General features: G+C 44.5%; 1 protein-coding gene across 1 annotated transcript; it reads left to right on the plus strand.

The window, feature by feature from the left end:
• Positions 1-2,091: 2,091 nt before the first annotated feature.
• Positions 2,092-8,912, plus strand: LOC130372395 (osteopontin-like). Its single transcript, XM_056578383.1, has 7 exons — positions 2,092-2,188; positions 4,740-4,800; positions 5,105-5,146; positions 5,256-5,297; positions 5,965-6,126; positions 7,002-7,322; positions 7,653-8,912. Exons 2-7 carry the CDS (start codon positions 4,744-4,746, stop codon positions 8,043-8,045), a joined length of 1,017 nt encoding a protein of 338 aa, XP_056434358.1. The 5' UTR covers positions 2,092-2,188; positions 4,740-4,743; the 3' UTR covers positions 8,046-8,912.
• The last annotated feature ends 4,801 nt before the right edge of the window (positions 8,913-13,713 follow it).

The following is a 13,713-nucleotide window of genomic DNA, read 5'->3' on the forward strand; positions in this document are numbered from 1 at the left end:
ATACTACTACTACAACTACAAACCAGACTTTAAATCTGTTTGGGACACCATTCTCTGTGTTCAGGTGCTCACGTTAAATCGGAGTTGGTGTTACATCAGTCCAGCGTGCACGTCAGATAAGTGTGAGTGTCAGGCCTTGTGTTGCCTTCCTTCCCTGTTGACAGTTTTGATTTAGAGAGCAGTTTGATGATATGCTTGTGGAGCCCTTAGGACTTGAACCAACAACCCGTCTATACAGTGGTTGGACCAGACGCATGCACAGACACACAGACACGCACACACAGAACACACACACCCACACAATGAATCATGCAGACACATTTACGTTTGTCTGTGGATAATGTGTATCTGTGTGTGTGTGTGTGTGTGTGTGTGTGTGTGTGTGTGTGTGTGTGTGTGTGTGTGTGTGTGTGTGTGTGTGTGTGTGTGTTTGAGACTAGGTGGGTGGGTGCAAGTATGTGTGTATGTGTGTGTGTGTGTGTGTGTGTGTGTGTGGGTGCGTGTGACCAGGCGTGTGTGAAACTAGTTGTGACTATCTATGAGTGTACATTTCGAAGACATCCACAAATTAACGCATCCAGACGTGTTCATTGTAGGTTGAACCAGAAACGTTAACCTCATCAGAAAAATGGCTCAAACTCTGTAGACACACAGCACCTGTCTCCATGGTAGAGAGACACCCTGTCTCCATGGTAGAGGGAGAGAGAGACACCCTGTCTCCATGGTAGAGAGAGAGAGAGAGACCCTGTCTCCATGGTAGACAGAGAGAGACACCCTGTCTCCATGGTATAGAGAGAGAGAGACCCTGTCTCCATGGTAGAGAGAGAGAGACACCCCTTCTCCATGGTAGAGAGAGAGACACCCCGTCTCCATGGTAGAGAGAGACACCCCGTCTCCATGGTAGAGAGAGACACCCCATCTCCATGGTAGAGAGAGAGACACCCTGTCTCCATGGTAGTGAGACACCCCGTCTCCATGGTAGTGAGACACCCCGTCTCCGTGGTAGTGAGACCAGTGTAATCCTAGAGACACAGAAATGTAAGTAAGTATTATTTGTTAATGCAGGTTATAAGTAATATTAATTACTACAAGTATTATGTACTGTAAGTTAATATTATTATTATTATCAGGTTATTATATTAATATAATATTATTATTAAAAATTAGGAGAGGAGTTATTACTCCATCCTCAATAATCATTCGTATTAGTAGATAAAGGTATTCAGGAGCAGTTAGGATTTTCCATTTGCCTCCTGATGGGCGTCTATTGGGGAGAGACTTTGTGTTGTGCGACAACACACAACGTAAATTAACTCAAAAATACTGGATCCCTACAGATGTGAGTGTGTGTGTGTGTGTGTGTGTGTGTGTGTGTGTGTGTGTGTGTGTGTGTGTGTGTGTGAGTGAGTGAGTGAGTGAGAGAGTGAGTGAGTGAGTGAGTGAGTGAGTGAGTGAGTGAGAGAGAGAGAGAGAGAGCGAGAGCGAGAGAGAGCGAGAGCGAGAGAGAGAGAGCGAGAGCGAGAGCGAGAGAGAGAGAGAGAGAGAGCGAGAGCGAGAGCGAGAGAGAGAGAGAGAGAGAGAGAGAGAGAGAGAGAGAGAGAGAGAGAGAGAGAGAGAGAGAGCGCGAGAGAGCGAGAGCGAGAGAGAGAGAGAGAGAGAGAGAGGGAGAGAGGAAGTAACAGTGAAAGAGGATAAAGTGGAAAAAGGAGAGGGAGTAAAAAGTGTCATGATGCCCTGTGTGTTAAAAGCATGAATATGACATATATATATATACATGTATATGTCTGTGTTTTTGTGTGTGTGTGTGTGTGTGTGTGTGTGTGTGTGTGTGTGTGTGTGTGTGTGTGTGTGTGTGTGTGTGTGTGTGTGTGTGTGTGTGTGTGTGTGTGTGTGTGTGTGTGTGTGTGTGTGTGTGTGTGAGTTGTGAGTGAGTGTGTCCAGCCACAGGAAGAGTGGGAGAGAGGAGAGGCGCACCACTTCGTGGTTAACCTCATGACATCACGTGCTGTGATCTAATTGGCTGCCAGCAGAGGCTGGGGGGTTTATAAACCAACCGGCAGGCCCAATTGAAAGCATCACTCAGCAGTCAAAGCAGGAGGATACAGACCTGCTCTCTCTCTCCATCCCCTCTGAACTTAAAAGTCCTGCAGAACTTCAGACCTATTTTGTAGTCAACAGCAAAGACCAGGTAAGACCACGAATGTTTTGGCGGATGTTTTCCATTTCAGTTGTCATCCCGCACAGTGATGACATTGATGTGCTATTTGTGTGCTATTTTTTGTCATAAGAATGCGCCTCATGATTAAAAAAACAGAACTTCCCCGAGGGGTCAAAAGAGAACTGAACTCTTTTAGCTTAGTACCTCTTTTAGCTTAGTAGCTTAGTAACAAAAAAGAAAAGGGGTTAACAGGACCTCATTACAAAACACACACATAAAGAATAATTATAAATAATGTAATCGTATATGAGTTCATATTTATCTTTTAAAAATATACATTAAATGTTTATAGCTGGTCAATAAATCTAGTTTCAATAATGTAGCACATATTGTTAAAATGTACCTCAAGTGCCTGTAATGTTTACATATTTTTTGCGTTTACAGTAACATTGTTATTGCCATTGTTAATTACTATTTATCAATTCATTTTCGAATTGCTACATATTTTGCATAAAGATATATTTAAGGCAGCTTTTACTCTTCCACCCTAATTTCCCATCTGGGACCAAAGTAGAAGAGTTATGTGCCGCCACCCAGCACTAAAACTAAATTCAGAACCTTTGTACGGCCGTGGGATCATAGTAAAACGCTGGTCCACTCCTTCTTTTATCCTTCCTAATTAGAGACATCTCGTTACACAGCTTGTGATTCGCCAAGAGTCAACTCTGACACTCACCGCTGATTTTTTGTTGCTCTGGCAACGCCTCAAGAAGTTCAAGTTCTTCTGCTGAACTGTTCATCTGCTATAACGCGCTTTGCTAGGAATGATGGGAGATGGAGTTCATCCACTGATGCATTGTTCATCCGATGGACAACTCTCTGCTGGGAATGATGGGAGATGGAGTTCATCCACTGATGCATTGTTCATCTGATGGACAACTCTCTGCTAGGAATGATGGGAGATGGAGTTCATCCACTGATGCATTGTTCATCTGATAGACAACTCTCTGCTGGGAATGATGGGAGATGGAGTTCAACCACTGATGCATTGTTCATCTGATAGACAACTCTCTGCTAGGAATGATTGGAGATGGAGTTCATCGTAACAAATGTGGGCTGTAATTGGCACAGAGGGATTCCCACAACATTTAATGCAATTTAGATAAAACTTTGAATAAGAGGTAGCAGTAAGTTTAACCAAGAGTTAATGTTCACGTCTATCTTCGTTAGGCCGATTTCTCTATCGTTCCTTCAGTTCTCCTCTATCAGGTCTTTATAGAGACAAACATGATAATACTATAGGAGAAAACACTTGTGGAGTAAAGGTCCACGAGGGTATTTTGGTTTAACGGCGACCAGATCTATGATCTGAGATCCGTAACTTCAATATCACTGTTTTGCAACAATCATTTTAGCACAACAAGAGAAAGAAAGAGGGATCTTTTCATGGTTACGTGACGTCTCCAACCGCGGCTATGCGGTCAGAGTCCCATATGCACGTCTGTTGTGTTTAGGATGGCAGGAGTCATGAATTAAATAGGAATGTCGGTTCTCATGCCGAGCACCCTAGCTAGCAATTTCCCTTTAAAGTCATACATTTTGTCTGTTCTGGTTAAGTTAAGACATATATCTGTTCGCTGTCTCAGGGGTCGCCTTCTATTTTTTTTAAATTGCAAAAGCTAACTCACTCAACTCGCGCACACAGACACATGTACACACATGTACACATACACACACATAAACACGCACACACACCCACACACATGGGTGTCTGCCATGCGTTCCTGGCTGTACATTGTGGTTTTCCCAAGCTTTTCAGTTAGAATATGGAGAATTACACAGTAGCTGGGTCTTTATTATAGCCATACCTAAACAGCGTGTCTTTAACAGGATGTAGTTACCACGGAAACCTCCATGTTCCAGGATAGCCTGTGTTAAGGGTGGTAAGACAGAATCCCGCCACGGCCAACCGAATATACACAGGCACTACTCCCTTCCTAAAAAAAGAAGCATGTTTCCCTTTTAGCAAACGTCAAAAAGTTATTTTCGTACAGTCGAAATGTTACTTCAAAAATCGTAACAAGTGAAATAAGAATGCAGCTTGAAAAGGTGGTTTAAAGAGTCCATGAATGAAGGAATCCAATACACACACTGACACACACACTGACACACACACACACACACACACACACATAACCCTACACACAAAACTTACCACACACACAGCCTATGCATACCACTCCTCCCCCGCCCCCTCCCACACAAACACTCAACCTGTCACACACCCCAGACACACACACACACACACACACACACACACACACACACACACACACACACACACACACACACACACACACACACACACACACACACACACACACGCATGAAGGTTGAAGATGACAGAGTGAGTACATTACAGCAGCACATTACAGTCTGTCATTAAAGACTAAACCACTTCCACTCTGAGCAGACCAGGAAGTGATGCTGATTAGGTGCTGGTTAGAGACCTGCCATCCTGATTCATCTTGAATAATAGTCTCTCTCTGTCCCTGTGTCTCTCTCTCTTTTTCTCTCTCAGTGACATGATGAAGGCGGCCATTATTTTCACTCTGCTCCTGACCACTGTGCTGTGCAGACCGGTACACACACACACACACACACACACACACACACACACACACACACACACACACACACACACACACACACACACACACACACACACACACACACACACACACACACACACACACACACACACACACACACACACACACAATCACACATGACTCACACATGACTCACACATGACTCACAAAGATATATGAAGCATGTATATGAAGACATATTACAATAATAATTTGAAAAAACAATGGCATATGTAGTATCAATATGGTTCCATGATGTTACCATAGCAACATGTTGCGTTTTGTTCTGTTTCAGGCCAGGAGAACATTCACCAGCTCAGAGAGCTCAGAGGAACAGGTGAGATGGAGCAAGAGACAGAGAGAGAGAGAGAGAGAGAGAGAGAGAGAGAGAGAGAGAGAGAGAGAGAGAGAGAGAGAGAGAGAACTGATGTTTCTTGTATGTGCAGGTTAAACCCGCCCGGGCCAAGGGAAACCGAGCTCCAGTCCAGGTAAAGTTCTAACTAACTAAAGTTTTAACTAAAGAGTTAACTAAACAGTTGTTGTGAGAGCTAACTAAACAGTTGTGGTGAGAGCTAACTAAACAGTTGGTTTGAGAGCTAACTAAAGAGTTGGCGTGAGAGTTAACTAAATAGTTGGTGTGAGAGTTAACTAAACTAAACAGTTGGTGGGGTGTGAGAGCTAACTAAACAGTTGGTGTGAGAGCTAACCAAACAGTTGGTGAGGTGTGAGAGCTAACCAAACAGTTGGTGTGGTGAGAGCTAACTAAAGAGTTGGTGTGGTTGATCTTCCAGAGGGTCCGGGTGTCGGACCCACTCTCTTCAGAAGAAGAGGCGAGTCACACATCATATCCCACCTTGGTTAGCTGGCAACATGGGACACTAGGTTCTCTTATCCATGTGTCTGTTAATAACAGAGAGAATATTCTAGATTGAGAGGTTGGGCGTCTTGTAGGTTTTCTTGCTGTCCTTTACAAGGAGACAGCTGGTTTCACTCAGTAGTGGTGCTCCGTGCCAATAGGGTAATCAACAAAGTAGATGCTGAGGTGTACAAATCGTCTCCTGAACATACTTGGGTCTTTATTTAGGTACAGGTTGTCACTGGTTACCTACCCCTTGTTACCACTGGTCAACTTGTCAATGATTTTTTTTTGTTTAGGCGGTTGTGGACCTCGTCTCTGCGGTGAAATCTGCCATCACAGACATCCTCTCAGAGTCAACGGCGCTGCCCGACCCCTCCGCCACCCCAGGCACCACGTCTGACCAAAGCCAGGATGACGCTGATGATGAGGAAGATAACAGCGAAGACACAGAGGAGAATGTGAGTAGCAGCAGGCCGTTGACGTCAGGCTGCGTTTGACAGCAGGTGATACCTACTGAGCTTCAGGAAACCCTCCATAATCATTTTCCAGACATTATTTCAGCAAATCAAGATGATTTGAAAGTGAAGGAAGCAGGGAAAGAGAACGAGTGTATGGACAACAGCGTCCAACTGTTTGGTTGAGAAAATTATCCCCAGTCCCAGAAACCCATGAGTCACAAGCTTTTCACTACTCAATCTGCATACAAATATTTCTCAATGCTATTGTACATTTGACTGATAAACTCTGATCAAAGCACTTGAGGTCTATAGACCCTCAGGTAAAAGATAAGGTAATCCTATCACATTCTTAACACAAAGCTAGAACCCCCTCCAACAACAATAGACATTCTCTGTTAAGAGTTTACTCAAGTATGAGAAGTTGATACGCATGAAGCTTCATCAAACATGCCAAAACGTTGTCACTATTGAGTATTCTTTGTCAATCTCAAAGATGTCAATACATGTCTTTCAAGACACAATTAGGTTACACAATGTTGATTGATACAGATACAGACCACTAAAGAACGCCGCATTTGAAGTATTATGAGCAATATGGACTGGTTGTCGGTTGGAACAATGTTTATATCTCTCGGGAAAAATTACAATGAAGCGGAATCTTGGAGATTGCCACTTAAGGATAAAGATGTGCTAATGTGCTGATCAAATCCGGCTGGGAAGAAAAATGACGCATACTTGAATTCCCCTGAAGACACATTGGATAAAAGCGTCTGATAAATGACTGAACGGTAAATCGTACAGCATATGGATTATGGATCTACAAAGAAGAAAAGTACTATGCAATCCTCCTAGACCTTTCCCTCTGCCGCCCGCAGGAATCCGATGAGGACGAGTCCGGCGAGCCCTCCACCCCCTCGCCCGTTACTGGGACAACGGTGATGGCGGTCGGGACAGAGGAGCCCACGGCGGACACCACGGTGGAGCCCATCACCCCCACCGTGGTCACCGACCAGGGCCGCGGGGACAGCCTGCTGCGCTTCCCCAGCGACTACAAGAGCAACCTGTACGGGGAGGACAAGTCCTACCACAAGGGCCTCTCGCCCTACAAGTCCTACGAGGTGCTGGATGGGGCGAAGAGGATGGCCTACGACATGACCAATGGGAACGAGGTGGAGAAGGGCCTGAAGGTCTACAAGGTAAGCCTTCCTCTCTCACCACTGATTTGGTTGCCCATTTTCCAAAATGTAAAAGGATGGATCCAAAAATGTATTTATCAATTGTTCTTTCCTTCACTCCTCCAGTCGACTAGTAGATCCAGTCGCAATAAGACCAATAGATCTAGAGGAAATAGATCCGTGGATCCACACGACTCCGAGACATGGCCTAATCCTGCCTGACATTACTGACATGTCCCCCATAATCAATTATCAATACACTACCCTTTTCCGATCATTATTTTTAAATCAAATTGATCTAACTATAACCCTGCTTCTCCTCCGTCTCCTCCTCCTCCTGCTGCTCTCCAGGCGCTGCAGGTGCATGCTGACCTCCTGGAGGAGGACACCAGTACTCCGGAGGTGGAGAGCCAGGGTCTGGACACCTCCTCCCCAGACCAAGAGGCCAGTCCCAAGCAGGCCCTTCTCCCCAACCTCCAGGAGCAGGAGGTTAGCTTCAGCCCCAGCGACGCCGCCCCTACCGACAGCTCCAGTGCCACCGACGAGGAGGCAGAGGAGAGCACCGCCAGCCCTAGCGATAGTGCCAGCGCTAGCGACGAGTCGGAGGACAGCGAGGACGCCACAGCCACACCCGGCGCTGCCGATAGCCAATCGGATGAGTCTGACAGCGTTGAGGGCGACTCAGATGAAGAGGGGGCGTTGGTGCCTGTCAACACCACTGACATGCCAATGTTGGCCAAATGAAGCGCCGCCCCTCCGGCTGAGGAGAGGTGGACAGTGACACCAGTGTGGTAGCACAGTTCATGGCTGCCCAGTTCACAGTGTCGCTCAACACCGCCCCCTATCTGCTGGGTTCTGCTGCCGCACCATGCAGGGACTCTAGCCCTCCATCTTATATTATTCCACTCAGCCAGGTCAAAGCGTTGTATTACCGTAGGGCTGTCACTATTCCCTGGGATGGGCAAGACATGGATTTAGACAGTAAAGACTATGGCCTTGGACAGGAAAATTACACCCTGGCCTTCAGCCCCTCCCTCTAGCACTTCCAGGTCAAAGGTTAAAAGTGAAATCAACACAAAAGGTTGGAGCCTGATATCTACAGTGTAAAACAGTATTTATTCATGTATCATTATTTAAACTATGGCATAGTTAAAGTTTAGAAAATCTCAGTAATAGCTAATGAGTGCACAGCCGTGTGTGGCAGTTTGAGGTACTTGCTGAATTAACCTGAGACCCTCATATTGGAGTGGCCTAGCCTAGCATGCTCTCTGGACCAAGATAGCACATGCACACTCTTGTTCTCACATTAAACACAAGACCCAACACACAGCAGGTTGTCAAAGGCATGCATCCTGGCTCAGTGCTATGGTCATGGTAATGCATCAGCTTGTACCATTTCACAAGGGTTAGGGTTATCAATTGAACGGTTTTCCATTCATGAGAAAAAAAGTTTTAACGTTTGGGAAAAAAGACATGTAAACACATATTACCTTCAGGGGTATACAGAAAGACTGTCTGACAAACAGACAGACACAAGGGCTGACATACAGGCTGACACAGACAGACGCAAACAAACAGAAAGACATGCAATAAAATAAATATTATTTTCCTTCTCCAATTTGTAGTTGTTTTTAATCACAACCCTTTCTGTAGGCCTATATATTAGTATGATATCATACCAGTGGTTTACGTAACATTCGGTCTATAGTAGGATATTATAAGCCTTCTAAATAAATATTATATTTAATATATATATAAATATCTTACTAAATAATAAATGTTATAGTAAGATATTTCAAAGGTCAAAGGTTTTTTATTCACCATTTGTGAAGAAACCAGACAGTCTCAACACATAGGAATTCTTGTTCAGGGCTTCCCAAGTCAAGTTCATGGCATTAATACAAAGAGAGAGAGAGAGAGAGATCGAGAGAGAGAGAGAGAGAGAGAGAGCAGCACAATAAATAGTAATAATAAAAAATACAAAAAAAAATTAAGGATTTAGATAAGGACAAATTGCACATCATGCATAGCATTGCAGAGAGCACCACAACAAACCCACAAATATAATATACACAAACACAAAACACAAAACAAATATCAATAAAAAGTCACATCTATGGTATGATACTGGTTTAATACCTATGTAGCTCACAACTATGGCCCCTTCTCCGATCAATGTATTACACACATACTGACTGACATAATGGGGTATCTTGAAGTCGTGTGTTCCACCCCACAAGTTTCTCTGGTCTCCAAACTATGTTGAATCATGAAAACACAAGCAAGAAGTGACGCTTCAAAAAAAAGGATGTTGGCAAGAAGCTAGTGATCCAAGTTCCAAGGAGAAAAATTATTGAACATATATATGATGTATTACACACATACCTTCTGACGTAATGGGGTCTCTAATGGGGTCTCTCTATTTTTGACATATATATTTTTATATATATATATATATGTAGGTCATAAAATATCGTGTGGTGCTACTAAAATATCGTTTGGTACAAACTTGGTATAAGGGAAGGGCCCTCAATTCTGGGGAGACTTGAATATTTTCAACATATAAATGGAGGCAGCTATTATCTTTTCAATGACATTAACACAGAAATGGCTTTATCAACCAAATATTTTGGCTGATAAAAGCCATTATTGACATTTATAGATTAGTACAAAAGTTATAAAAAATCTCATCATATAAAAAATCATAAATGTTTGACTAACAAACCGATAATTCTGGGTCAAGGGACCAATCCAGAATTTAATTTCCAGTATTGACAGTGATCACTTCAGTAGTTATTTGCAAAAACAAGCTGCAAAGTAATTATATGGGGGCAAGTGCCCGTCAATGTACGCTCTGTTATGGCGCGTTTCCAACAGAGGATGCGGGTCGATTTCAATTCGCAAAGGGTCAGTACGGATCGCGTTTCCAACACCAAAAGTGGGTGTGACCCGGACTGAGACGTATAGAGCCGTACTCGTTTTGCAGTACTCCTCCGTTGGGGTACTGATACGCCTGAAGGGGTGCAGGCAAGTTCGAGCTACACATGCTGTCCGTTGATTGGTCGACATATTCGCACTTCCGTGCGACAGGGGGCAAATAACAAACAAACACATTACGCACCGACCCGCACCCCCCGGTGGAAATGCGCCATTAAAGTGAATGTGTTTGCCACAGACAGGGTCAGGCTTATATTCTAACAATATGTTAAGGAATCCGATAACAATGTAAATTGCCACACTCCCCCTAGGTGAATTTTACTGGTCTCCTCCAAACAAAGAAGTCATGGTGGTGATGTTGAACCCTAACCCTAAGAATTTTGAAGGTAATAATACATGCAGATGGTGCTCCATATGCCAAGCAGGAGATCTCTCACTGAGTGTTTGTGATGATGGCTGGTTCAACCAGTGAACAATGATTACTCCAAGTTGCAACAGGGGTGCAGCCTGACCCAGCCACAGACTCCAGCTGGAGGCTTCTAGACCTCTAGCAGGAGGCTCCTAGACCTCTAGCAGGAGGCTTCTAGACCTCTAGCAAGAGGCTCCTAGCAGGGTCGGACTGGGAACGATTTTCGGCCCTGGCATTTTTCCATCTACACCGGCCCCTTATGGACCGACCGACCGACCGACCCCCCCCCCCCTTTAGCGCAAATGAGCCGAACCAACTTCAGCGAACCTACTTAAGAAAGACCTGTGAGCCGAAGTCAACATGTCGCGGTGGGCACAATTAAAAACCAAACGGCCTACCTTGACGCTGTCTTGATCGCGGGGCTTCTTGCAAGTTGCAATTATTCCACATTAATCCACACGGTTTAACATAGGCCTACCCGGACAGTCCTGCTAGCAAGCAATGGATTATGTTTGCGTTAAGGAAGTAAAGTGGAAACGGGTCTATCAAAAACTTGTCTATAGGAAGTCGAGACCATTCACGCACTTCATTACCACTAGTGGTCAGTCGATGGCGACTGTGCACCGCAAATAACAGCGTTAGCCACTTACTTATGAATAGACTTGGAGGGGCGAGCCCTCCCGGAAGCCATAGAGAATGCATTGAGAGCTCTGTTTTGTGAAGTAAACGCATTTAACATGGGAGTCAATGGGAGAGGTCTGGGGCGATTTTCATTTCGCCCCTGGAGCCCAATGACCAAAATACTATGACTAGGCTATACATGTTTTCGCCGGTTGTAGCAGCAGGGACGTCGGGGCACTAGCAGCAACGGTTGAAGCACTGGCCACAGCAAACAAGCGATCTATTTTAAAACATCCAGACGCCTTAGCTTGTAGAGATTTCTGCCTTTTGTCCCGAATCTTCTCCGCTCCCCCTTTCTTCTTTTTGCCAACTCTTTCCATGATTTTTAGCCCATCCACAGAAATAAAATATAAGCGAAGCAACATCCGCAGCATCCATGGACCGTTAACGTTCGCTGTTAGATGTATAATCCCATCGTGCACCGCAACATATTTTTGCAAAATATTCGAACATAAACTCGCCAAATATAAGAAGAAAATCGTAGTTTAGTTTAAAGAAAGCATTTTAGTTTTATTTTAATTTAGTTTGTTGCAATGATTGTACAGTTTGAAGAAACAGGATTTTACAGTTTGAAGAAATAGAAAATTATACCATATACCAACCGTCACATAGATGTGCATGACAAGGAAGCGCTATATATACTGGATGCACCATTGCAACAATTTGACGTTAGGTTCTTTCTTGGGCTCTTTGAGTTATCCGTATTGTCAGGTAAGTAAGGCGGTCGTATAATCAGTATTGGGGCCGGTATGATTGAAGGAGGGCCGGCCCTCGCACGCCGAAATGTGGACCGGCCCTTCTGGCAAATGCCCGGTATCACAGATTACCAGTCCGAGCCTGGCTCCTAGACCTCTAGCAGTAGCCAGGACATCATTACTGTGGTGGCCAGTTCGGGCCAGTCTTATATTTGGGGTGGCACTTGATAGTCAACCGGAGAGAGGGGGGGGGGGGGGGTTCTCCTCTAACATGGCTGCCCAGATCATCTTGAAAAGGGTCGTGGAGGTGAGGTCTGGCGACATGAGCTCTTCCTGTATGAAGTCCAGAGCCCCCCACTCACTGTGAAACAGAGTTAACACTACTCAAGACCAGGAACTACAGTCAATAGCCCCAGCAACAGCATTAGCCTAGCTAGAAGCCCCAGCAGCAGCATTAGCCTAGCTAGAAGCAGTAACACAAAAGTTGTACCTTATGAAGATTACATTGTGTCGTTTGCTTCATTGGAAATGCCATCAAATCCTGCAAGATAAGCGGTCAATAACTGTGCAAATGTGCTATTGCCATTAGTTTTACTGTCCAAATTGGATATTTGTACAGCAAATAATAAAAACATCAATTTTAAACCGTGAAATTCGTCATTGGCCAGGCTGAATGCCAGGAGCAAATGTGGACACCCATTTTGATGCCTCTCCAGGTGGAGCTGCTTTGAATGGCCAAATGCAACACCACAGTTCATCATGGACAGTATATTTGTAGTAGATCTTCAGTATCCAGCTACTAGCCGCCCCATGCCTCCAGCAGCCTCTTTAAACTTTCAAGACAAGGTCATATGTTAATGAAATTCACATGGCATTACAGAAACTCAAATGTTCACCCATTTAGACAAAATAACAAGAGCATCAACAGACGGGCCTACTGCTCCGACTCTAGCATGAGGCTTCTACTCAACATGGCCGCCCGGACCAGGTTAAAGGGTCCTGGAGATGAGGTCTGGCGACTGGCGCCATCAGCTCTTCCTCTACGATGTCCACAACACTACTCAAGCCCAGGAACTACAGTCAATACATGAGCTATGTCCTTTTTTACTACTAAAGCAGCAACATCATGTAATACTCAAAATAACATGAGCAGGATACTCTCAACTAGTCCAAGGAAGAATAGGCCCTAGTTAACCACTAGGTGGGGGGTGGATTAACCATTACTAGCCACACTTATCCACATCTACTTTGCTACCAAACACTGCGTGGATCTCTGACCCCATAGGGTTTTCCCGCTCTATCATAGTGCTTCCAGTGCAATCATACATGTTTAATAATCCTGATACCGGCGGACTCCATCATGAACAACATGCATAGATGTCAAGTCTGCTGTTCCAACTCATTAGGCACACTGATTATGATTGAGTTGCACCTTGTTTCAAACCAATCAGTGCCAGATCAGAATGGGATTAGATGTGAGTCCTTCTTTAAAGCTTTAGCAGCGTTCCTCATTTCAGCAGTTGTAGTTGTAGTGGCAGGCTCACCGGCATACTAAAGTTGCTCGCCAGCTCAACCATGGCTTTAATAATGAGGTAAATTCTTTATTTTGGAGTACTTTATTTTGTTATCAGTGGCATGGACATGTTAAAATATGTTTTTATTCACATAACAGGGTACTTCAATTGTCTCT

Source organism: Gadus chalcogrammus, chromosome 19 (assembly GCF_026213295.1).
Source record: "Gadus chalcogrammus isolate NIFS_2021 chromosome 19, NIFS_Gcha_1.0, whole genome shotgun sequence".
NCBI classification, from domain to species: domain Eukaryota; kingdom Metazoa; phylum Chordata; class Actinopteri; order Gadiformes; family Gadidae; genus Gadus; species Gadus chalcogrammus.

Excerpts from the sequence above, each read along its gene's own strand:
- LOC130372395 (XM_056578383.1), top strand. The coding sequence starts at position 4,744 with ATGATGAAGGCGGCCATTATTTTCACTCTGCTCCTGACCACTGTGCTG. Across the intron at positions 4,801-5,104 it reads CCACTGTGCTGTGCAGACCG|GCCAGGAGAACATTCACCAG; the intron begins GTACACACACAC and ends GTTCTGTTTCAG. Across the intron at positions 5,147-5,255 it reads CAGAGAGCTCAGAGGAACAG|GTTAAACCCGCCCGGGCCAA; the intron begins GTGAGATGGAGC and ends TTGTATGTGCAG.